Below are 24,656 nucleotides of genomic sequence, written 5' to 3'. Positions count from 1 at the left end.
AGGGACAAATCATGAAGCATTTGTTCAGTTTAAAGTCTCACTGAATTCCATGTGAGTGTTACTTTATTGAGGACTTCAATACCAGATCCTTCACATGAACGAGGACCTTGGCATTTTGACTGTTAATTATTCCCTGATTAGCTTGCATCTAGTGAAACAAACTGAACACAATATTATCCCCTAAGCTCTGTTCAGGAAATCTCAACTCCAATATTCTCTGCTCTCTGTGAGATCAGAACTCCAGCAGTCATCAAAGAAAGTGCTGCACATGAATAGGAGCAAAATATCAGAGTTTAGATTCACAGTACATATTTCAGAGGAAAAGTGTTTTTCCCCTAACATTAAAAACTTACAAATCTTTCTTTGTTTGAATATAAGGCAAAGTTTTAATACTGCAGAATTATCTCTATGTATCTCATTTGAATGAGGCCCCCCTCTTACGTTTCTGTGAATCCCACAGAAGTGCCAAAGTGCAGCTTTCATTTCATTAGAAAGAGACAAGCCAGCATAAGGTAAAGACTGAGGATGTTTTAGCAAAGATGAAATGTCTATGAACTTGTGCTTCTGAGTGTTTCTCTATTCAAAAAGAAAGAATATGTTTCAGATAGCCTGAAATGATCAGAGAGGAGGAACAAGTGGCACAGCAATCTCACCCAAGGTCCCTGCAATCTCATATTCATGAGGTAACACAGTCATTATTTCTACATGGCCAGAACAGCACCGACAGTTTGAGCAAAGTAAACAAGAAAGAATCACAGGAGAGTCCACACAACCAAACAATAATGCCTAATTAGTCTTCATTCAGAGTCCTTAACAGAATTATGATATATTAAGAAAAATTACAGGGAAATTATTCTGGTAAAATTTTCCATAATAGAATACATCCAGTGAAGTGGAGGAGGAAGAAACTATTTTTCTGTTGCTCAGCCCTATTTGGCCTCATCCTTTTTTTTTTTTCTTTTCATCATCAGGAGCTGCTTTCCATGAATGAAAACTTAGACTCCTTCACAAGAGTTTCACTTCGTTTCACATTTCACAATGTTTTCACTTTTTTAAGGTGCATTTTACAGGAGACTGGCTACTATTTAAGGGGGGAGGTGGGAAAGGGGAGGGCATGGGAATTACAATCCCAGTTCAGCAATGTCCAGTTGTTGGTGTAACAATGAACTAAGACAGCTTTCACCATGGATTTGGAGTGTGAAATGAACCCCTGAGTGCTGTCTCAGTGAGTGGGATAAACAGAAAAAGGAAGGGCCACTCACCACAGGGTGTGGAGCAGAAAAACCTGCAGGAAAACTGCTTTTGGGGGATGCTTTGGACCTCTCACAGCCCCTGGACTGTGACTGACATCAGGTCTCTTCCCTCCTCTTTCACCCCAAGTAGCCTCAAGCAGCTCTCACAGCCAAAAGTCTGCCTCTAATTTTAGTTCCCACTCCTGGCACATGTTGTGTCCTAGATCACTGAAAGCCCTGAATTAATACATTAAGACCCAGTATTAAGCTACAGAAGTGACAGCTTTATGGACTGCATTCAGCCTGGGAGGAAAGCTACCCAGCACTGCTTAAACAATCCCAGTGCCCTCTCCAAGCAGGAACAAGATTTTCCAAAAAAAAAAAAAAAAAAACCAAAACAAAACCAAACAAACTAATCTCCACTCGTATTTTGCCCACCCAAAGATGAATCAGATTGCAAAGGTGTATTCTAATGGAGAAAGGAAGGGCTGAAGAATGTCAAAGCACAACCTGTAGCCTCCTTATACTGAAAAGCTTGGAAGAATTGTCTCCCTGTTCTATTTTCCCCCAATGCTGCCTGATGATGCAAATCCAGCAAGCATCTCCACTCTTCCCCTCTGGATGCTTTTTCACCTGCCTGTATGTCTGCAGGGACTTGTCTGCTGACACAGCTGGGGCAGGTAAGCTCAAACAGGCAATCTGCACCCTGAGAACACTCAGGACTGCCTGGTGCCCACAGCCCACTGCTGGGGAGCATTTACAGTGCCCAGCACAAGCAGATCAATTGTCAGCACTGACCTGAGAGAGCCCAAGGATGAAATGGAACTGGCAGCTGAACTCTGCAGCACTTCAGTGGCACTTTGCTCCATGCTACATCTGTGGCTACATCTCCATGCTACATCTGTGAGGCCAGAACAAAAGCACCAGCCAACAGCACTTCAGTGGCACTTTGCTCCATGCTACATCTGTGGCGTGAGGCCAGAACAAAAGCACCAGCCAATAAAACGAGTTTACAGAGAACTATCAGGAACATTTTGCAGTCTGGCAATGTAAGAAAGCACCTCTCATGGTTTTGTCTTTGTGAGCCCCATTACTTTAAAACAGTGGGTCATGTACACTGTGCAGCACCCACTGGGTACCATGTTCTCCCACCCAGTAACCTTAACAATAAAATAACAGTAACAAAAAGCCCCATTATTGGCTCAAAAACATTGCATCTGTTTTTCAGCAGAAAGAACAAGGTCCTAAAGCGCTATGTTATGTATACTATTCATCTAATAGCTTTATGCTTAGTTATAGAATGACTACCAGTGAAAGCTCCCTAATTCATCTGAACTCAGAGAGGACTGACTTGGCCAAGTCAGTAAGAGAAGAATGCATTTTGTTGGGAGAGGCATCCCAGACATCCCATACCCAAAAGCTTCAATGTGAATCAATTAGATGACACAGCAAGAGGAAATGCAGAAAAAAAAAATACTTAAAATAAAATAATCTTCAATGAAATGTCTCCATATTTAGTTAAACACCATTGCTGATTAAAGCTGTACATGAGATCAGTGTGGAACCCAGAATTTTTGCAGCTGACAATCATTAGCAAGAGCCTGCTGTCCTCTAGTTTCATCTTCGTATATTAATTTCATATACATGGAAATATAACTATTTGGAAATACATGACTTTGTTTAGGTCTTGTATATAGATATCTCAGCAAAAATGCATTAACTTTGTAACAAGCCAGCAAACCTACAGAATCAAATGAATACACAGTAATCACTGCAGTTGAAACCATTTTTCTGGTTAGTTGCTGACTTTTTTTGCTTTTACATTTTTTTCCCCCTGATGCCTGACTCTGTGGGAGATATAATGCTCAGTTACTGAAATGGGATATGTGTTGTGGACAAAACAGAAAAGGAAAAGAAGTTCAGCATAAAAACATCAGGGTGCATAAAAAACCAAGAGGCTTTTTTCCACGTGATCTTCGTCTCTAGACTATTTACCTTAAGATTGTGTGGGCTAATCTACAGTACAAGACTGATGCCACATTCCAAACTGCACCGCAAAAACAGGACACTGGGATAACCACTTCCAAGGCAGGAGAGCCACTTTCCTTCCTGATAAAGCACTTGGACACCATTCCCAACTCTGAGGCTTTTGTATCTTTGGCTGTTATCATTCTTGTTTATTGGCAGTGCAGTACAATAATTATTTGGGTTTTTTTTTTTTGAGATGGAAATCATATTTTCCTTTGGGCATATGGGCTGGCCTTTGCAACTGCAATTCCTAGATATTTAGGAAAACAATGATAATTAGTAGCCAAGTAGCATGTCCCATACACAACCAACAGCCCCTGCTGGACTTCACATCCACAGAGCTCATCTCCTGTGTGCCTATTATTTATCTGCAGATTCAATAATTTAATAAATTACAGCTAAAAGGCTCAGAGGAACAATGGAGGTTGCTTGGAGGTTGCAGTGTAGGAAATTGCTTTTTCTCCCTGACAGGAAGAATCTGGCTCCCTATGTCACACATCTGTGCTTCTCCTTCCTGGTGCTGCCTAAGCCAGTACTTTCTGTGCCCCAAAAGGCAATTAATCCTGTACTGCTGTGCTTAAATACAAGTATCTTACCAGCTAGGCAATAAAATTTTCCACCAATGAGTGACCCCACGGACTTGGCTGCTGTTGTTACCTTCCAGTTCTTTTAATCCTGCTCCTTCTAGGAACAGGCCTAATCCCTGTCTGTAGAGGGATAGAAAAACAAGTCACGTTGGGTTCTTCACCAATCCTGTCCTAGGTCAAGTGTTGCTTTCCTAAAGCTCTTCCATATTCCCTGGGAGTAATTGACTCACATCTGAGAGCAGAATTTGGCCCACATCCCCCTGAAGTGTCCATTAACTCTTCCACACTCAGAAATAAATCAAGACAAGATTCCTTTCCAGCACAATGAGCCTAAAATATAAACCCTGCAGCTCACAACAGGGAGACCAGGAACTCAACTCCAGTCAGATGGCTTTCTCCTCCTCCCTCCAACCTGCAGCAGTGAGGAGAGGGCAGGATGCTGCTTCAGTCCCAGGATGTGCCCTGATCAGGGCTCCTCCAGAACACAGGCCAGCACCAAAGGTGCACGTGTTCCATCACACCAAACTTCTGTCATGCCCCAGGTTTTAGCTTTTCTATTTTTCACATTCTGTGCTGATTTAGTGTGTGGGTCTGGGTTCACATCAGGGGATGGTGAGCGCTCTGCACAGAGCAAGGAGACAAAACAATTCATTCTCTTGCTGGGCACCAAGGACAAATGATCCCAATCTCAGCCCAAGAGCACAAACCCCGTGGGCTGCAGAGAGAAAAACAAGCAGGATGGGACTGCAGGGGCTGCAGCTGGAACTGGACACTGAACTGCAATGTGCACATGGAGCAGAGCTGAGCCCAGGGAGAGACCCCGGCAGCGCTCGTGCATTTTGGGGCCATTTGGGTTCATCCTGGGGGCAGCCCTGGCTGGGCTCTGGTGCTGCCCAAGGTGCATCCATGGAGGAGATCCTTTGAATAAATCCCTGCTTTATTTGTTAACTCAATCTCCTACTCTGTTCTTTAGAATAGAACTAGAACTCTCGTTCTAGGTCAGCCTTCCCAAGGCATCACCCAGAGTGGAGATGTGCAGGGCACAGCTTGTTCCCCTCTGCTCACTCTGGAAGCAATCCTTGCTTCCCCCAGCCCCAGAATTCCTTGGAAAACCTTGAAGCCACCACTCCTATTTCCACCTTTTACCCCACCACAGCCCCGTGTTGCAGCTGCCAGTCACTGCTCCATTTGTCTCCAGGAGGGTGAATCAGGAGGAGGAGGAAGGAAGAACGTGGGAGGACCTCTGCATTGATTAGAAATGTTTGGGGTAGGAAGGAGAGAGGGGGAAAGGAGGGAGAGAGACACGGAGATAGATTAGAGGGCAACAAAACTGGAGAGGAAGATAAACAGAGCCAAAAAGAAAAATGTCCTTTGTTCATGTAAATGGCTCTGTGCTCCCAAGCCCTCTGCATGACTAATGCCACGCTGTGGTGTGTAAACCTCCTGGGCACATAACACAAACAAAGCATAACTCGGCCTGAACAAACAAAGGCCTAAGCAACAGTGATTGAATTCATCTTAAAACAACAAATCAATTCTTCCCTATTAATGCCCTAAATACCAGCGTAGGAGCACTGTCCTGTTGTAATAAACAGCCATGTGTTCAATTACCGTCTGTTTTCCCAACTACTGCTCTCTCCAGTAATTACACCATGCAATGCATTCTACAGTGACATTATATTAATGCGCTGGGAGGAGAAATCTTAAATACGAATTAAATCAAGGCTAAACATCTCAGAAAGCCTTACCCAGTCGCACAAGTGCTAACAGGGCATTCTTCAGCAGAAAGCAGAGCCTGATTTTTCTCCTCATTCACTTCTCACTTTCCTCCTCTGGATAAATAAATATATTGAAATGAAAGCTTGAAAGAGCTCTATGGCCCCAAAGACCAGAGCAGCAAATCTCTCCTAAGCTCTCTCAAGCCCACTTCACCTGTACAAGAACGCTCCCAAGCAGAAGCATGACGTGAGTATCAGCTTACCTCACATCAGCCAAACAGCAGCACCAAAACCCCTTCAACAACAGACAGGTGACAACAAAATGGGGCAAGAAAAACAAAAGCAGAGAACTTCACGGACTGAGACAAAGGCAGGAGAATAAAAGTTTAAGAAAAGGTTTCCTACCCCTTTGCAGAACCGTCAAACAACTCCTATTGACTGCTGAATAGCACACAGCAAACAGACCAAACAAAAGATATGATGAAAGACATATTTACTCGTGCAGGGCTCCTTCCCCCCACCTCAACCTTTCTTTCCTTTTCACATACACCCACACTGCACCGTTTGCATTGTGTTGTTAAATAACCAATAGCAACCCAGAGGAAACACTGGAAGGGTTTCTATGATGCTGTCAAGCACCAGACAGATGCTTGGCAGTGTCAATATGTTCTTTACGTTTGGGTTCTGCCAAGGTTTACAATTAAAATAGGAATAATAATACTGGGAGAGGAAGAGAAAGATGGCAGTGAGTTAGTGCATGGACGTACAATAAACTTTTAAATCGGTGGAGTATCATCCTACCTACCTGCTGGGTTTTACTTCAGCAATTTCAACTGTTATGGAAATAAATAAATAAATACAGGTTGTTTTTTTTTTACTGTGTACTGGCTGCAAGAGTTTTTATAGAAAGCAAAGTAAAATTCTGGGGTGCACCAACTGCAGATTCCCAGGTCCTCTAGAACTGACTCAGAGGTCTTGGCTGCAAAGACAGGCCAAGCACATCTAATGTTGTGTGTTCTAAAATCTGCTCCAAATTAAAATGCCCTAGGTGCTGCAGAACTTTGCTGACTTGAGGCTTCAGAAGGCACAGAAATTTGCACATTTGGAGAAAACTGAATTTTGAAAGCTTTTCTGACTAATGTTACAGATTGCCCTCAAAACCACAGTGTGTAACATTCAGATATATTTAAGTGTCTGTAAAACAACTGCTCATTTGTCCCTCACAGGTCATTACATACAAAAACACCCCCAAAACCTCACCAGGTTTTGCAACTCATTTTTGTTTGACTAGTTTGCATTTTTTCATTTCAGCTGCCAAACCAAGTCAGGGGAAAAGCTGTTTCCACCTGACCCAAAGTGTTTTATTGAATCCTAATTGAAATGTTTTCATTTCTCTTTCAGATTAATCATCTTAAACATTTAAAAACAAAAAATATCATTTCCAAAGAAACATTTTGTCTAAAAATGTTGACTGTTCCAAATTTTCTACTAGTTTTTGGCTAAAATTAACTTGTTGAATTGCTAAATGCTAGCAGTCCTTAATTACTGTGTAACAGGTTTTAGGGCGCTTAGGGCAGAGAGTTCCCCCCAACTCTCCTTTTATTTGATGCATCAATTGAAAAAGTGCTCAAAAACCATAGAAATCACACACATATAGCACGTTTCTCCTGAGGCAATGCAGAAACCACAGGACAATTAAACCGTATGAGAAGGGAAGGTGCTGAAAGGAATTCTGCCTTCCCAGTACAGCCTGTGCACAGTGCAGGAGATGCGCACAGATGCATAAGGCTGGCAACCCTCAAGCCACCTTAAAAATACCAATGTTAAGCAGACATGTATCTAATAAAGCTCAGCAGCAGCTCCAAACTTAGGAGTGTTTTTACAAGGCTACTTCATTAGCTAAACAAGCAAGTGGGAGTTGCTGCAAATGTTGCTCCTTGCCGTACTAGAGGCTTTCCCTTGCTTCTGGTAAACAGAAGACACAAGACAGCCTTGTGAATAGCTGATGGCACAGACTGAGAGCTAAAGCTAATCAGACAGGATGACAGGTCATCTTAATCAGCTCCAAAAGCCAGTGCACATGCTCGTCCCAGCTCCTCACCTCCCCTTCCCTCAGCTCTCTCTCATTTGGCTGGATTTCCCCCTTCCCCCTCCACTCACTTCCCACAAATGGTGCTGTTAAGAAAGAACACAGGGAGCCCTTCAGGTCTCAGCATCCAGGGCGCAGGTGGTGAGGAAAACTTTGAAGTGAGCTCTCCACTAACTCTAGAGCCGGCCGTGCCTCCTCCGTAAGCAGCTCTTATTAAAAAAAAGACCAAGCATCCACTAGAACAAAACCAAGCAGGCCTATTTAATTAGGGCAAATACTTGATATCCACTTCTTCATGTTAAACCACACAGTCACACAAGCCTGGGAGGTCTGATTAATTTTAAAATGCACGGTCGTGACAAGCGCCTCAGGGGTAAGAGAAAGGGGAAAAAAAATCCCACAAATCCTGCTAGCTCGACAAATAGGTTCCAGCTAAATGGTGTGCATGCTGCCCAGATTAAGATGTTACTATTCAGCGAGGGCTTGAACCTTTAATATGAGGGACAAGAGGCCTGAGAAACAGGTGGCTTGCTCTCCACTCCTGAATAAATGACATCCCGAGAGCTGCGGCGCGCGAGGAGCTGGCACACTCCCCACGTACAGCTGGGCTGCACCAGGGGCAGAGCCTCCTCCAGCCCTCACCCGAGGACCAAAACCAAGGTCAGACAGCTCATGGCTTTTCCAGGGAAGGGGAAAATGAAAATAAAATAATAATAATTAAAAAAAATAATTAAAAGAGCACACAGAAAACCAAAGGGTAAATGCAGGCTGATCTAGGTGGAATACAACAGGGGAAACTCATGGCAAAATGATGTGGGGTCAAAAGTGACAGCAAATTTTGAAAAATCCCACCGAAATTAATCACAGCTGGTGAGGAGTCTGGGGGATAAAGGGCAGACAGGAGCCCAAATAATTATTTTTGCCTTTCTGAACCACTCGGATGTTGTGCTGTTAAAGATGAGAAGTGAAAAGAGAAAGCATTCTGCTTTGGCTCCTGCTTGTTCAGTATTATGGAGTGAACATAACCCAGAAAGAAATTTTAATTGTAGAGATTCATCAGAGGAGACTTTCATTCTGAACCAGGGAGGGGGAGAGAGGGACTGCATCTTCTCTCCAAAAGGACTAGTTTCCTGTATCTCACTTGACCATAATGCTTTCTTCTATAGTCAAGATGCTGTATCAGCACCTCAGATGCCTTTATCAAAAGGAAGAAGAAAAATCCAAAAGCTAAAAACCTTTTGAGGATGCAAGAAGAGAGAGTTGGAAGGGAATCTAAGCAAATTTTGAAAACATCCATTGAAATAAACCGTGACTATCAGGCTAAACTGTTGGGAAGGAAAACACTTAAAAACTGAAGGCAACAAATGAATAAACTTCACTTTGAGCAAGTCAGAGCTGGCAAGGCTTCAAACTAGGCTACCTCTGTTCTAGAGTTAAAGCACTTGTTAATAAAAATTTAAGCTACAGTATTTAACAGGGCCTTCTCTTCACATAGGCCTATTTCACAAATAAAGTTTCAAATGTTTTAATTATTTTTTATTTGTATCAGCAGTATGGGAAGGCATATTTCCATATGGCAGGGTCTTTGAAAGAAGCAATGGAAGTTTGATGCTGGCCTGCTGTACAAGAAAAGACACATTTTTCTGGTGACAGACTGCAGAGATGAGCATGGAACCACAAGGCACCTGAAGCATCCTTCCACAGCAGCAGCAGAGCACCAGCAAAACTTGAAAGTACTCAACTGCAAAATACCCTTGCTTGTCCTTCAGTGGAAAAGCATTACAAAGCCTCTTCAACTGTACTCTGTCAAAGGGGCAGAGAGGAACCAAATAAAAGAACTTTAAACCTCAACCAATTACAGTATCCTTAGGCCTTTGCTGAAGCTGTGCACTTGATTTCCATCCCTTCCCATCAGAAGTTATTTAAAAACAAGAGTCTGCATTTCAAAGACCACCCTTCTTGTGCCCATGAATGGCCTGCTTTGGAATCTGTGTTTTAAAAAGAGAGATACAACTTGATTTTTTACAAGATTTGCTGATGAAAAAATTGATAATGTTAGGAGATACCCCAGCTAGAGAGTCTGAATTCAGCATGGCTCACTTTTATAGATTACAGAACTGCTTAAACAACAGTCATTTAAATTACCACATTAACAGGTGTTGTGATTTATAATGTAAACTTAAACATCAAATACAAACAGCCTTTGGGGGATGTTCAGAAGACAAAAATCATGCCCAAGAGGCTCTTCTCATCCCTTTCTTCATGACAGGCAATTACTTGTACTGCTGCCTACTATAATACATGAGGCTCTAGTACCCACATTGTCTGTTAAAGCTCTGCACACACACCTATTCCCTTCTTACCAAACTGCTGACATTAACTGCTCCCTCTCTAAAGACCTAAGGACTGTAAGATCAAAATTCTGGAGCAGGATAAATATGAAACACAATAAATGAATAATTTGTGAGAGTGTGTGTTCATATATATTTATGTCTAAACACATGTAATACATTATATATATGTGTGTGTGTGCATGTATGTACGTGTGTATATCTGTGCACGTGTCTTTACGGAAAAGTCAAAATATTCACTTAAACAGCCCAAATGAACTGAGTTTCAGAGGTGCTTCCCAAGGAAGAAAGAGCCATGCAGATGAATGACTGCACCCACACAAGCTCATCAGGTACATGTTCATAGGCTCCTTTATACAGAATTCCTACAAATTCCGTACAACAACACGGGTCTGGCCTCAGAAGACCCACTATGAAGGTCTTAAAGATGAACAGATACATAACCTGTAAAAACTGCCAAAATGGAAAAAGAGGATTGATTCTTAATGAAAAGTTAGGAGATGTAAAGAGCCAAAGAATACGCCAGCTTATTCTAAAAATAGGAAGGAATTTACTTGTTTGCCTCTTTCCTTCCCAGAAGCCAAGCCATACGTTTAGGGGAAAGGCTACAGAGATTTCAGAGATTTAATTTTCCACAAGCACAGGCCATAAATTAAAATACAGCAATCCAATCACATTAATAGTGCAAGGAAAAGCTAAGTGGTTGCTTTGGTCTTTTCTTTCACAAACTTGTGTCAAGCTCAGTGACTTCAAAGAGATTTCCATTTCATTTCTACAAATGAGGAGAACAGACAGACAGGGAGTCTCTGCCATCCTCTGATGCCTGAAGAAAACAGAAGAAAAACATGCCTGTATCTCATTCTCCTAATGATTTTAGCTGCAAAAGGAATCCCATGGTCGGCAGACGACCCTCAGGGCAAGGGCTTGAGGTCTGTCACAGTGTATAAGGCTTCTCCAAACCCACTCCATTATCTTCATTATTGTGCACCAGGAATAAAAGGGGACTGACTCCTCTTCTGAAGCTCAAGTTAGAAAGGACAGAATGTTTCATGTAAAATAACATTGTGTGACTTCAGTAATAGGTTTATGCCTTTGGGGGCCTAATACTAAAGCTGCATATAAGGATTTTCCACAGAATTTGAGAGAAGAAAAATGAGCACTGTATTAGTAATGAGTAAAACTCGGCGAGGTTTAGATCCACTGGAACACTTATGTCTCTGTGTCAGCATGACTCATTGTCAATCACACACTTCCATCCAGCAGCAGGAAAATGGCAAAAATAGGGGCAAAAGAAAAGGAGCAAAGAGCTTTGGAGCCAAGTACAAACCCCTATAAAAACACCCCCCAATCCCCCAAACTCGTATCCAAGGAGGAAAAGGCAGTGCTGAGCTTCTGGAAGAGCAGGCAGTGTGGGTTCCTGCAGGGTACATATACAACAAATCTACATGAAAACCATTTATGTGAAGAGTGATGCTCCCTTACCAGCTCCTGTGTGAGTACAGGGAAGTGCTCACATATGTGCATTGTTGCACTCTGAGCAGTATACTTAAAATGTAAAGATTCTTGTCCTTTACCAGTAAAGCTTACTATTTTTACTTTTATTTTCTAACAAACAATTTTCTAACAAACAGAAAACTGTTTCCTTTGTATCCAGTAAGTTTCCTAGAAAGAGTCAAACCTGTTATCAATATTTTTGAGTATCTTCCTCTACTTAAAGCCTGTTTCAGAAAAGAGAAGCCCTTTCCCTGACTGCTACTGGGCCTGAATTGAGACCTCAAGTTGTCTATGAGCCCTTCCCTTTTTTTTTTCTGATTTTGAGGAAAACAGGCCATTTGAGAGAATGCTTGAAAAGCACGTTTCCCACAGCAATTCAGAGGACTATTTCAAACAATAAAAAGAGAGCAAACACAGCCCATTGTACAAGTTAAATAATATATAAACTTTTGAGTACATAGAGAAATGGGAATCTGGCTCGTATCTGGTCCTTGAAAGATTCACAGGAAATTGATTTAATTAAACCTCAACTACTGGTGCAAATGTTTCCCTTTCTTCCCAAAGGGAAATAAAGTATTATATTATTCTTGTTGACATAATGCAGCAAAGCTTAACCAAGATTCTTGATCTTCATCCCACAAAGCTTTACAAACTAGCAAGACTAAAAATCATTACTGAAATATGCATTTATCACAAATTGCTGCATTTTTACCTACATGTACTATCAAAGATTCCCACTTGTAACACCTCATTCACAGGGAAATTCATTAATATGCTAATTACCTGACTAGCAACCAGTGATGAGTGACAATTTTACTTTAGCACTACATGAAGAAGACATGACAATAATTTTCTGCTGGAGTTCAAACAGAGAAGACACTGTGCTGTATCAGTATATAACTCATTTAGGGAAAAGGCTCATATTTGTAGAGGACCTCTAAGAACAGTCTAGCCATCTGCACCCAGAAATATATATTTTTTAATTAGCCACTCTAAAAACAACCATGTTGGCTGAAGGGAAGGGGGAGGGAGGCTTGTCAAAATGATGTATTTGTCCCTCACCACCTTTCAATGCTCTTATGCAAGTCTAATTTTCTTCCTAGCCACCTCACCTCTCTGGCCTCCTTTTGTTTCATGTCCCATTTCCCATTCTCTTCTAACTTCTGAACTTTTGTTAGTTCGCTTTTAAGGAGAAAGGGAAAAAAAGCTCAACTCTTTCCTATTCATTTTTTCCTGGATGGGGAGTAAGCAGAGACATGAATATGGCACCCTCATAATGATTTAACTAGGGCTTAATGAAATTTTCATCACAACCTGCTGTTCAATTTAATGGCCTTTGAAAGACAATAGAACAATGGCTAGAGGGAAGAAAAGATTTTTTGTTGCACGCATTTGCAAAGCCCAACATTCAGTTGCTCCCCCTCCTCTCTCTCCCAATCTCTTCACAAAGCTGTAGATCTTTTGTTTGTACTGTATATTTTCATTTTAGTAGAGCTGAGATAATGCACAAGCTCTGTAACCATTCTCATGTCTATCTGTGGCCTTTCCTTAATGGAGTCTGTGCAGCTTGTACAACCTCATACCCAGCAGAGTATTTATACACTGTCCAGAGCTCCTTGTTCTCTCCTCTCTCCGATAAAAGCCTGGTCTCCTTCCCACCCATTCCCCCCGCAATCTCTTCCATCCAAAAGCACAAGGTATGCTATGGCACTGACCATTACATCAACCTAAATACAAAACTAATGTTGTAAGTAATATTAAAGAAATGCTCAGACAAAGAATTTGTTTCCCAGCAGAGCCTTACTGCATGCTCCAGTCAAGAAAAGCCTAATTTACAATCCTGTCATGCTCCTGTACGTGCCAGCATGTTTGTGTCCATACTTCCATTCCATTATGCAGGTTCTCCTGAAATGTTCTTGCAGGTGCTGTCAGTCCATGCTTCAGCACTGAGGTGGGCCCTGAGAGCCCTGCTTTTAAACATTTGGAATAGTTTTCTGTAACAGGACAGGTGAATGTAAATGAAATTGGAGTACCTTTGCTGTGCCCTGGGAAACAAGGCTCAGTATGTTCTCACAACTGGCTCACAGTGCCCCAAAAAGGCAGCTGGAAATACACATGAGATAGCTACAGAGAGCAAAATGAGAGCCTCACCTTCCAGTCAGGGCTTGGAGTCTGCCCCAAACAGGCAAAAATCAAAAACCCTCATCTTTGGTCTTTGCCCCAGCCCACAGAGCACAAGTCCTATCACCACCAGCTGGAGAGAGCGTCTCAAAAAGACCCTCAAAAAACCTGTTCTCCAGAAAGGACACCTAGGAGCCACAGGTGAGACTTGCTGGCCACACATAATGCAGGGAACACCTGCATTCCCTGCCTGTACAGCACCTGCACTACACATGAACAGACCACAATTTGTCCCACACAAAAGCTTTCACTAACTCTCACTTTACCTTCTTACCTTTTAAACAATGAGCTGTCCACTAGATCATTCCACAAAAACACTGACACTGATGACAAACAATAAAATATTGATAATATTGGTGATAAATAGATAAAGAATTTAGTTCTAGAAATGGGGAGAGGGGAGCAGTGGTGCAAAAGCCTCAAGGTGATTAAAATTACCTTACTGCAGTAACTCTAAAAAGTAGTGGTGTAAAAGCCCCCAGGTAATTAAATTTAGCTTACTGCAGGCATATTGAGGAGGCTGCCACTGTTACAAAAACACCACTAGACTCTTTTTTGGGAGAAGCTAAAAACATTAGCTGCGATTGGACACTGATAAAATTCACCTCTAATGCAGAAAAGAACTGTAAGATCTTTAATTCTGCTGGCAAGGAAATGCAAGCAGAGCAGAAAACGGCACAATTAAAAAGTATACGTATCCAAAGGATCTGGAGAAAAGAAAAGAACACAGAAAATTTTGGCCAGCTTCCCAGGCCTTACCTTCTGGCTCGTTTTTGATGAGCTCTTCCATTTTCCTCTGCTTCAGGGTGTCCACGACATCTGCCAGGCTCCCCTTGCGCCGCTCCGGGGTGCCCAGGGCGGCGCTGGACAAGGACTCCCCGCCCTGGCGCCCACCTTCTTCTGCCTTCAGGGGTGAGGTAGATGAGTTGTGCGGGGCAAACGAAGACATCACTTTATTGCCATCAACTTCCTGAAAGGGGAGAAAAACAAGATGAAACGTTCCTTGCGTTTCTTGAAGAAAGGGGGGGAAAAAAATTGACGGAAAGAAAGGAAGAACAATCCTTTGTTCTTTGAGTTCATTGCTATTTGTTCTTCTGTTGAAACCTTTAAAAAAGGCAAGCAATGTTTCAAAAACACCCAGAACAAAGCCTATCCATAAAGCATAAACCAAGATTACAGGCTGGAGTGAACAAAGATCAGCTTGCAAGAGAGAAACATAAAATACAGTTTTTCCCTAATTGAGAAGAAGTGTTGTTCTCACAGGTTTCCTAATAACAATGGTATTGATTACCTGTAATTGTTTGTTCTTTTACAGCTCTCTTTCTAAAAAAACCTTCAATTTTTACAAGGACCATTAATTTCCTGACTTTATAAAGTACTTAATGCCTTGATTGGCTAGTTGTTTTAAGAAATAAAATAGCAACTAAACATTAAATGTCCTTCACCATATGACATGTTTTTACTCACAGTTCAAGCAGCTCTCCCATCTATAAAGGATGAAGCAATTGCTTTCTGTTTTCTAATTCTATCCTCCTCTGTCTTAAACCTTCATTTCTTGTAGAAACAGTGTTTTTCACAAAGGTGGTCTTAATGACTCTCCCTGGCAGCACAATGGCAGAACTCTGTGACTTCCTGGAACATGCACACAACCCTCCTCACGTGAGAGTCCACACAGGTCTACTCATTAATTTTAATGGAAAGCAAAACTGGTTCCAGCATCTTCAAACCTGCCTTCATTAACGCAAGAGCCTTCTCCTCCACATCTCCTCCAACCTAAAGCAACGTTCTGTGCACATACTCCTTCTCCCTTCATGTCTGTTGTACCCTACCCTCCCGTACACATCTCCCAAACCCCTTCTTCCCTCTGCTAACATATGCCATCTCTACCTGAAAAACTTAGGTCAACGTCTCCAAACAAACATTGCAGCAGAGTAATACATGGCACAAAATATAATGTTGTAAACATCCATGGTTTTTATTTTGATGTGATTTTCCAGGGTGTTTTTTCCCACTATTCCATTTTTGTACTTTAGCTGTCTAATGAATATTGTTTTTTAAATAAGCCACTGGATCATCTTGTTATACGTGTTACAGACTTGGCTGAAAAAGTCTTAATTTTTTGATTGGTTTCATTTTTGCACTTCATTTCAGAGGGTATAAAGGTGCTACATATGTCTATAAATATGCACACTGTGTTTAGTGATTTCTGTTATAATTTTATATTTTTTGAGTAATTTTGATGTCTGCTCTAATAAATCACAGTATTTCAGAAAAAAAATCCCACTTTTGTAAAATAACATAGCTTGCTACAAATTATTTTAATAAAATCTGAGTAAAGCTACATGGAAAACATGCAATACAGAAAATGTATTTGTTTTCACAGGCTACTTTGTTGTGGCAGAAAGATAACCTACAGTTAAGAAAACTTTTAATGCAAACAGTTTTGAGCAGATTGAACGTGTTACACTAGTGAATAAATTCCCTAACAGAATCGGATTTAACTGAGATTACAATCTGGGCCATCATATGCCCCAAAAACCAAACCCAGTCATGTTAATGAGAGACTTTCTACTGACGTCAATGAGCTTTTGACCAAGCCCTAAAAAATTTTCCAACTCCAATCAACAAAAATGCTCCTTTTTTTCTTTTCCTTCCAATTCCCTCCATTTTTGTACTGCACTTGAAAAATTCCTAGTTGCTAACACCGGACTCCAAAACTTAGTTGAAGCCAAATGCAACTTTTTTCACATACAGACTTGAGTAAACTAATTTTTTAACACCAATCTAAACAAGCAAAATTGTTAACTTCAGCATAATTTCAGATTTTATCTAAAATTCAAAACCATTATCGCCAAGTGGCAATTTTTTTCCCTACACACAAGGCTAAAAGAGGAAATATCTTGAAAGCTGCTTTCTTATTCACACTTTGAGACAGATAAGCCAAATATCATCATCCTTAGTTACAGTTCTTAAATCTACCTATGTCACCAAGCATGTAAAGAACAGCATGTTTCTTCATTTTACCTGAAACTCGTTTCTTGTTTTAATCCAAAGCAGGTCCCAAAACTCCTGTTTCTGTATGTCATACATTGGTCAGAAAGTATTTGTAAAAGTTGCCTAAACCTCAGGTATTCTGAGTATAAAACCAGTTTGTCATAAGAGAAGAAGAACAAGAACACAAGGATTGAATGATTATTCAATAAAGTAGTATAAGATGGTTTTCAAAATCACAAATTGCTTGGCTTGCAAATGAAACTCACAAGTATTTTTAAAACTCTGCCTTGCTTTCTGGGGAAAGGGAATTGTGAGGGGGACAATGCAGTAGTCTGTGAACAAAGCATCATGAAGGGACTCTGAATACTCAGTTCCTTGTTCTTTCAAATGCACTGTGAAACCACAGAAAATACCACTTTTTTCCCTGCATTTCAGCTTCCTACCTGTAAAACAGGCACAAGTAATCTCTTATATTATAAAGGTCTTGGGATGATAAATTCATTAATAACAGAGACACCCTCCTGCTACAATGTTGGCTAAAAGCATTTATAATACCACAGTTAGAAAGACTTCACAGCTGGCTAAGAAAGGAAAGGGAAGTGTTCTACAAAGATTTTTTCTGTAAAAGATGAATTAGATACTAAAATATACAATCAAGAAACCATTCCCCTGCAAAAGTTTCTTTAGAGCTCGTGGTTAGGTGTGCATGTATGCAGTGTTTGCATATCACATACATGGCTATTTATACACTTGTGGGATTTAAGCCTCAATCAAAACACATATACAGTAGGGAAACAGCTGCAATCACATCTCAGTGGGCTAAATTACAGTACACCAGTGAATTATTCATTCAGAAAGATCTGTAGCAATCACACATCCACTGCGTGAGCTGCAATCCAAGAGGAATCCTCTCCTCTCTGTGCTGGTGGAGGAGAGCTCACCAAGCTTCTGCTGCTGAGGACACTCCAGCATGAATCCTCCAGAGCCTGCTTCCCCACAAGCCTAGATCCTTTCATTCTGCCATTCACAACAAAATGTGCAACAGTACCTTGGCTTTCACTTCATGTCCCTCTCTTTTATTTTGTTCTTCTTTATGCCATGAAGACATGAGAAAGCTCTCAATGGGTCTGGATTTTTACTACCAGCACATAAAAAAGAAAGGACACTTCCACCACATAAAACCTGCTCTTGTCAATGACAGCATGAAGCAAAAAAACTTTGAGTACAGAAAAATCCTCTGATATTGCATACAGAAGTTTAACTGTCTCCCTGAGAACACTCACATAAATTCTTAACGGCAAGAAAGATATATCAGCAACAGTTTAAAATCAATCCCCTGAGAAGAAGTTCCCTCCCAACAAGTGAGCTTTAGCAGGTTGTTTTTTTAAAAGGACAAATTGACATTACTTTCTCCAGTTTCACTGAGAGACAAGCAACAGCACTGTAAAGTGGTATTAAGAAACATCAATATCTACCACTGACGTTGTACAATTAAGTCCATCAAGCCACACACAGGACCCATCTCTCAGCCAGCAGAGCAGTGGACAAACACTTTTCCTGGAGAGCAGCCTCTCCCAGCTGCGTAACCATTTCACCTGTTCAAGTTTGATTACATTCCAGCCTCTGGCACTGCTAATCCTGGTGGCAGCTCCATGCAGGCAGCAGCTGCGTGCTGGACGGGCTCTGCTGCTCACCTGCACTGCCAGTGCCTCTGCTGACGTGTGCTGGGCCAGCTCTGGGCTGGGGTGGTACTCACCAAACACCTGAGGCTGCTGCTGGATTTCCCCTTCAGAAAGGCAGACAAGGACCTGCACAGATCCTGCTGAAGCACACACTCCAGCCCCTTCTCTCCCTCCCAAGCAACAGCAACACAAAAGGGACCAGCCCACGTTTCGTGTCTTCTGCTTCTGCTCCAAGCCAGAATCCACAGGAAGACCTGCTCCTTTACAAGAAAGTTGCCTCGATATTGCCAAACAGCTTTCCACCTATGGAGGAAATACCTCTTCCAAGGTTTAATGATAAAACAGGCTTCTGCCCTTTCAGGATGAGGTCAATAATCTTCCTTTGTTAATCTTGGGCAAGCTTTACTTAATCTAGCCCCCTTGTCACCTTTGTGATTGACAGGAAAAGTCATGCCACTGGACAATGGACTTGTCCTCGCTGGGCAATATCTTTTTTAAAGATTACACAATGTTACCCTTGCTCTCATAAAAAGTGCAAATATTGTGCTGTTAAAAGAAACTCTTCATTCCAGCTGTATCTTTCAAATTGTCTCCCTCTGTTTCCAGGGTCCAAGGGAGGCATATTTCAGTTCTACAGGGGAACATTTAAAGGCTTAATGAAAAGAAACAGGTTGTACTCGGTGAGATTTCCAAAATATCTTAGAGCTCTAAATAGATCTCATCTTCTCCTTCCTCATCTAGAGATGCACATTATTCCTGTCTGCAATTAAACTCAGACACTCTGCTTCTGTGACATTAAAATTTTGTCCCAAACCAACCAAGAATCGAAGCAGAAGAAAACTGAGAACTAAGTCTGAAACTGTTAATTACCACCATATGGTATGCATGAAGTCTGCATCTGCAGGGAAAAAAAAAAATATCATGAGAATCAAGCTGCTGGTTTTGCAGCCAAAAACACCTGGAATAAAATCCTTGGGTCTTTAAAACAAGCACAGATATTGTCTGATTTTAAGAAGCCTGTGATCCTAAAAGCAACCAAAAAGGTTCTTTTTATCAAAGCTGGAATTTTGCCCATGTTTCACTCTTTCAGAATGTGTAAAGAAGACCAAAGGCAGGGTTTTTTTCTCTGCCTTCTACATTAGACATGTAGGCCTATCTATTTTATAGTCTCCATAGTGACCAGGAAGCTGATAACCGTATGACATAAGAGATAATCAGAAAACAGAATACTTCACTCTTCTGAAGACAAATGATTCTCCAGCAATTCAGTACTGTTTCCTATTTTTTAGAATTTATTTTCCCCAACAATATTTTAGGAAATGAGTATCTATGTGTAAGATTCAACAGCACAGCTACTTCAAGTGAAAATCTGGAAGCTCATTGCCCGCAGGAGGCCCACCAGCCTCCTGAAAGAAAACTCAACTTGACATTTCCAGTATTGTTAATGTTTAAAAGAAACAGACACACAATATTCACAAAGCAAGAGCCATCTTCAAATTTTACTTAACCTTCCATTTACAGTCTTTGCCTCAATCAATGTAATTAACTTACTTCAGGAGCTTGAGTGGCATTGCCTTTCAATGGGAATCATATTTTCAAATCACTTCAGTGGTTTGGAAACCTGTCCCCTTCTAGATGCTGTGTCACAGGGGCTGCAGAGCAGGTATCACCACACACCTGGCTCAGGGGGGCTGTCAACCTGGCACCTTCGGGGAGGTGAAACCCATATTCCACACCAGGGGACACTGTGCCTGTCATTGTAGGAACTTCCTTCCTTCTGTCTTGTATTTAAGTAGGTCTTTGGTCTGTAAGCCTCCCCCATGGAGGAAAGTTTCTCATCAGTGGTGGAGAGGAATGATCCCAAGGAGATTGAAAAGGAAACAGCGGAGGACTCCATCAGCAAACAGGAGACTACAGAAGGTCATGGAAGGGAAAAACAGGTGGAAGAGGATAAATACACTCTTAGGAGTAAGAACTGACACATAACCCATAGAGGGATAAAAGGGTTAAGGGCATCATAGAAAGATCCAAAGGTTATGGATCTGCAATCAGATCCACACAAAGCAACCACTGCCCTGATTCTGATTATTTATTGCCCTAGGACTGTGGTTTGAATGATGACAAGGAAATCAAACACAGCAGAGTCTGAGGAAGTGAGGGAATGGATCAGAAGGTCAGCTGAAGAGGCCATGGTGGCAGAGAACTTTCACCTGAATGAGGTGAACTAAACACAGTCAACAGAGATGCACTTACTTGTTTTCTTTCTACTGTGACCATGCCACTACCATCAAGAGAAATACATTCAAGTCAAATACAGATTCGGCTTTACTGACACAACATATTTGGAACTCTCCATCATCCATATCTTGGAGGTACTACCAAGGCTTATACAATCCTGATGACACCTTGTTCTCCCTCTAAAATGTTAAAATTTCACAGTGTAATGGAATATTACTCATTTCTAGCAATCATTACTAGCTCTTGTCCTTCACTTTGTATGTATTTGACATGAAGTGCTGTATCTAATTAATGACCTCTTCTCAATGAAGCAGAAGATACACTGGCAGAGGGTTCAGTGGGAAGGCTAACAGGTATTTTCAGTGCTTGGTATCCATGAACCTGGCTGGAAATGGTTCAAAGCTCAAAAAGATCCATCTGCCATAGGAACTCTGCTGCATAGACTCTTTCTTTTCTTTTACCTTTTTCCTCCATATGTAAACGGAGATATTAATGAATAGTTCCTGCAGCTTGAGGCATTTTATATAATTGATATAGAAAGCCTAGAGATTATTGACTAAAAGCCTCGCAGTGGTTGTGTTTTAATTTTTATTGATGCAATAAATACTCAGCCCTTATATTACCCTTACATTACTCCATGGGGCACCACAGCCCAACCACCTGAAACCGGAAATTGGGAATTCTCTCATATATCAAGTGCCACCCCACAATATCTGACAGGAACACCAGAATGTACCTTGATTTTTTCCAAACACCACAATACTCAGACTGCTGCCACAACTGCACGAGCAAGAGAAAATCTCAAACATTTACAAGGTTTAGAGATGAGCTGCAAGAAACTGTTTGGTTGCATTGACACAAAAGGAATAACTTATAATCCGTTTTGCACTGATTTCTAACTTTATCCTCTGAGATTTAGACAGCATAGGAACAGATTTTTCAAGGATTTAAGTATCTACAGATAGAAGGAGGTGCCTAGTGGGATTTCTGAAAATGCACAATAATATGCATATTCGTTTAATTCTCCCTGACTTAATTTTAAGTGCCTGAAAATAAAGAGGTGGAAGCAGCACAGGGTGGCTGGGTGACTCTATGTGCCTCTTCACCAGACCATTATCAGACTATCTCCAGCACAGAGCACAATCTGATAACTGATGCCTTAAAACAAACATTTCTCCTCTGGCTGTTCTGCATTCCAGCCCATCCCCAAACATACAATCCAAGTTTAGTATTTCTTACTGCTTAGCCCATCATTTCTACTTGATTTATTAAAAATCAAAGAATTATATGCAAACTGTGGATCTGTTTGTAGTAAAAATATATGAGAAAATGTTGTGAGCGAAATTTTAGAACTTTTTTATATTGAATGCCAAGCATGGGCTTTTTAAATTATTTTCTTCTGTTGTCTATACTTTGGTTTTATTTTTAGCCCACCTTTTTGTCCCATTTCTTGCAATGAAGTGTTCCACATATATAAAAGCAATTTGCAAACATTTAGATATTAAATACAGTAAAATTGTAAGAACCACCTTGTAATGGGTAAATGTGGTTAGTGACATGATTCCTGACACCCACACTCAGACCAGATCTCTCCTACTGCTTCTTCCTCTGGCTAAACTCATTTCAAGAAAATAACGCAATACAGGATTACATCTATTTGCTCTCAAAACACTTAACAAACAAAACTGGCATTCTGAGAACTCCTAATATGTTAGCTATAACCTGCAAAAACAAAGAACATGTTGTACTACAAGAGCCTTGTTATCTTTGTGCTAGTAATCTTCATGCTTAAAAATAATAAATAAAGCTCTGCAAAAGCACTTTTAAGACTTTTATGAGCTCTTCCCTGAGGGACTAAAGATCGCCCGTAAGACCTTGCTAAACAAAAAATAAGGCTGCTTATCAAAACAGCTTGGTAGGGGCTTCAGCATACATTAAATCCTTCTAATAGTTTGGAAATCATGCAGTATAAAACGATTATCTTTGTAAAAATACAAGCTTACTAACCAGATACAACAACTCTGGCTTGTGAGTGTAATAAAACCTATGTTGAGTGTCAAAGCCAGTTTGATCACCAGCTTTGTTACTATGAAACAAACCCATTGTCTGTGCTAATTCCTTGGAAGGAGGGGAGAGGACTATCTGAACAGAACTCGGGATAAAGGGAATGCCCTGGGCCAGCAGTGGCTCCTGGACTGCTCCCAGCTTTCACACTTCAGTTCCCTGCAGTTTTCAGATGGAAGGGGATGGCAGATTACTTCATCTGTTCTCTGGTAGCCTGCAAAAACTTGCACCAGGCAGATTATTTCACTTCAGTCCTTTGGCTGGGTGGCTGAGAGAAAGTAAGGAAAAGACACACATGAAATAGTTATGATGCCTCAGGTTTTATCTTTTCTATTTTTCAGATTCTGTGCTGCTTTAGTTCGGGGGTCTGAGCTTCTCATCAGGGGATGGTGAGCTCTGTGCACAGAGCAGGGAGACAAAACAATTCCTGCTCCAGCTGGGCACCAAGGACAAATGATCCCAATCTCAGCCCAGGAGCACAAACCCCGTGGGCTGCAGAGAGAACTGTTCCAGGGCAGCCTGCACAAGGCATCAATTCTGTGAAAGGTATGTGGCTAAATCCACCACACTTTTTAAATAATCATGCTCTGCTTCATACACGTTGTGTATTTTTCATGAGCCTTCTCAATTCACATCTATTAATCTACTTTTACTCTGTATTTGTTCTTTTGCTTTTCAGAAGATTATAACGAGACTTGCAAGATGATAACCATCAAAATAGTCTTTGCCTCACAAAGATTAGCATCCCGCTATTTCTTTCTTCTGGAAGTTTTCATTTTCAAGAAAGGCCAGAAAACATAACTTGATTAAAATGAAATAGCAACTTGAGAAATGGCCTCACTGTCTCCACTGGAGTTTACTACAGTGTAAGAACAGGAATTAAAAAAAAAAGAAACTCTTTTGGTTCAGAATGTTAATTTTATTTATTTTTGCAATGAATATCATCCAGCCCAAGGATGGATTATATTCATTGCAATGGATCTGCTTTTACCTAAATTCTCTCTTCTGCTACCTGCTTCTCACAACCTTCAATTACTTTGTCTACTACTAACTCTTAAATTTCCTAAGTTATAGGACTTTTCGAAGCAGTAACTGGTTTAGTCTTCTTTAACAGTTATTAACAGACTTGCTTTCTCTCTCCAAAATTCACATCACCTATTCTGCTCTTTTATAACTTGATTTTCTTCCTGCCTACAACCATTACACAATTTTAGCAAAACAGAATTTGGAATTCTGGTGTAAACCAAAGTAGTTTTCTCACCTTTGGAGGAAGAATTGTACAGGATATAAAAAGAAAAGTAATATCCGTATTCTGTGCTTATGAATAATGAGAATAAATCCTTTCACAGAAAGACAGATCCACAGAACATGCTTACAGAGTAGGAATCAAACTTATTTGGATCTTGCACACTTCAAAGGACATTATTTGATCAAAAATGCCAAATAGAATAATTTTTCAAAATTAATGTGGCAGAAGTCAATCAATGTAAAACTGATATATAAACACAATATGGGTTAGAGCTTATTCAGAATTTAGTTAATCCCCACGAAATACCTTTGTGGTATTGCACATAGGACAGGCCAGGATGTGGCATGAGCTGCTTGCCAGGCTCCAAAGCACAGGAAAGGCAGAGCACTCTCAGCACCCAAGGGTTATCAAGAACCAATTCTCTCTCACTCTCCTAGCTCTTACTGCACCTCAAATGGTGACATTATGTTCTACTCCAGGAAGCAGCATGATGTCATTTTACCACTTAAGTCCCATTCTAAAGCTTACCCAAGCAGAGCTTAAACAAGATTCAAAATGTACACAGCCCTCACCAGTTCAGACTGTGGTTGAGTGATGCAAAATACCCTAATAAATTCCAATTTATGACAGATTCTCACTCCAATTTATGACAGTTGCTCTCACTGCAGATGAGTTATTCTTTCTTCTGTTTCTGTAAACTGCAGTCAGCAGCATACAGTGCCTACTATGAAGAGACCTTTGTGATAAGA

General features: G+C 40.9%; 1 protein-coding gene across 15 annotated transcripts in view; it reads right to left on the bottom strand.

Annotated features, from left to right (window-relative positions):
* SOX5 (SRY-box transcription factor 5) overlaps positions 1 to 24,656 on the bottom strand; it is a 607,462-nt gene that overhangs the window by 196,503 nt on the left and 386,303 nt on the right. For all 15 annotated transcript variants that reach the window (XM_039698241.1, XM_039698239.1, XM_039698237.1 and 12 more), the window contains one exon: positions 14,440 to 14,650. In XM_039698241.1, coding sequence (XP_039554175.1) covers positions 14,440 to 14,650 — 211 coding nt within the window. The remainder of the gene's footprint in view (positions 1 to 14,439; positions 14,651 to 24,656) is intronic.

This window comes from Passer montanus, unplaced genomic scaffold (assembly GCF_014805655.1).
Source record: "Passer montanus isolate IOZ18808 unplaced genomic scaffold, ASM1480565v1 scaffold122, whole genome shotgun sequence".
NCBI lineage: Eukaryota > Metazoa > Chordata > Aves > Passeriformes > Passeridae > Passer > Passer montanus.
Note: the sequence above shows the minus strand (reverse complement) of the source record. Positions and strands in the feature narration are given on the sequence as shown.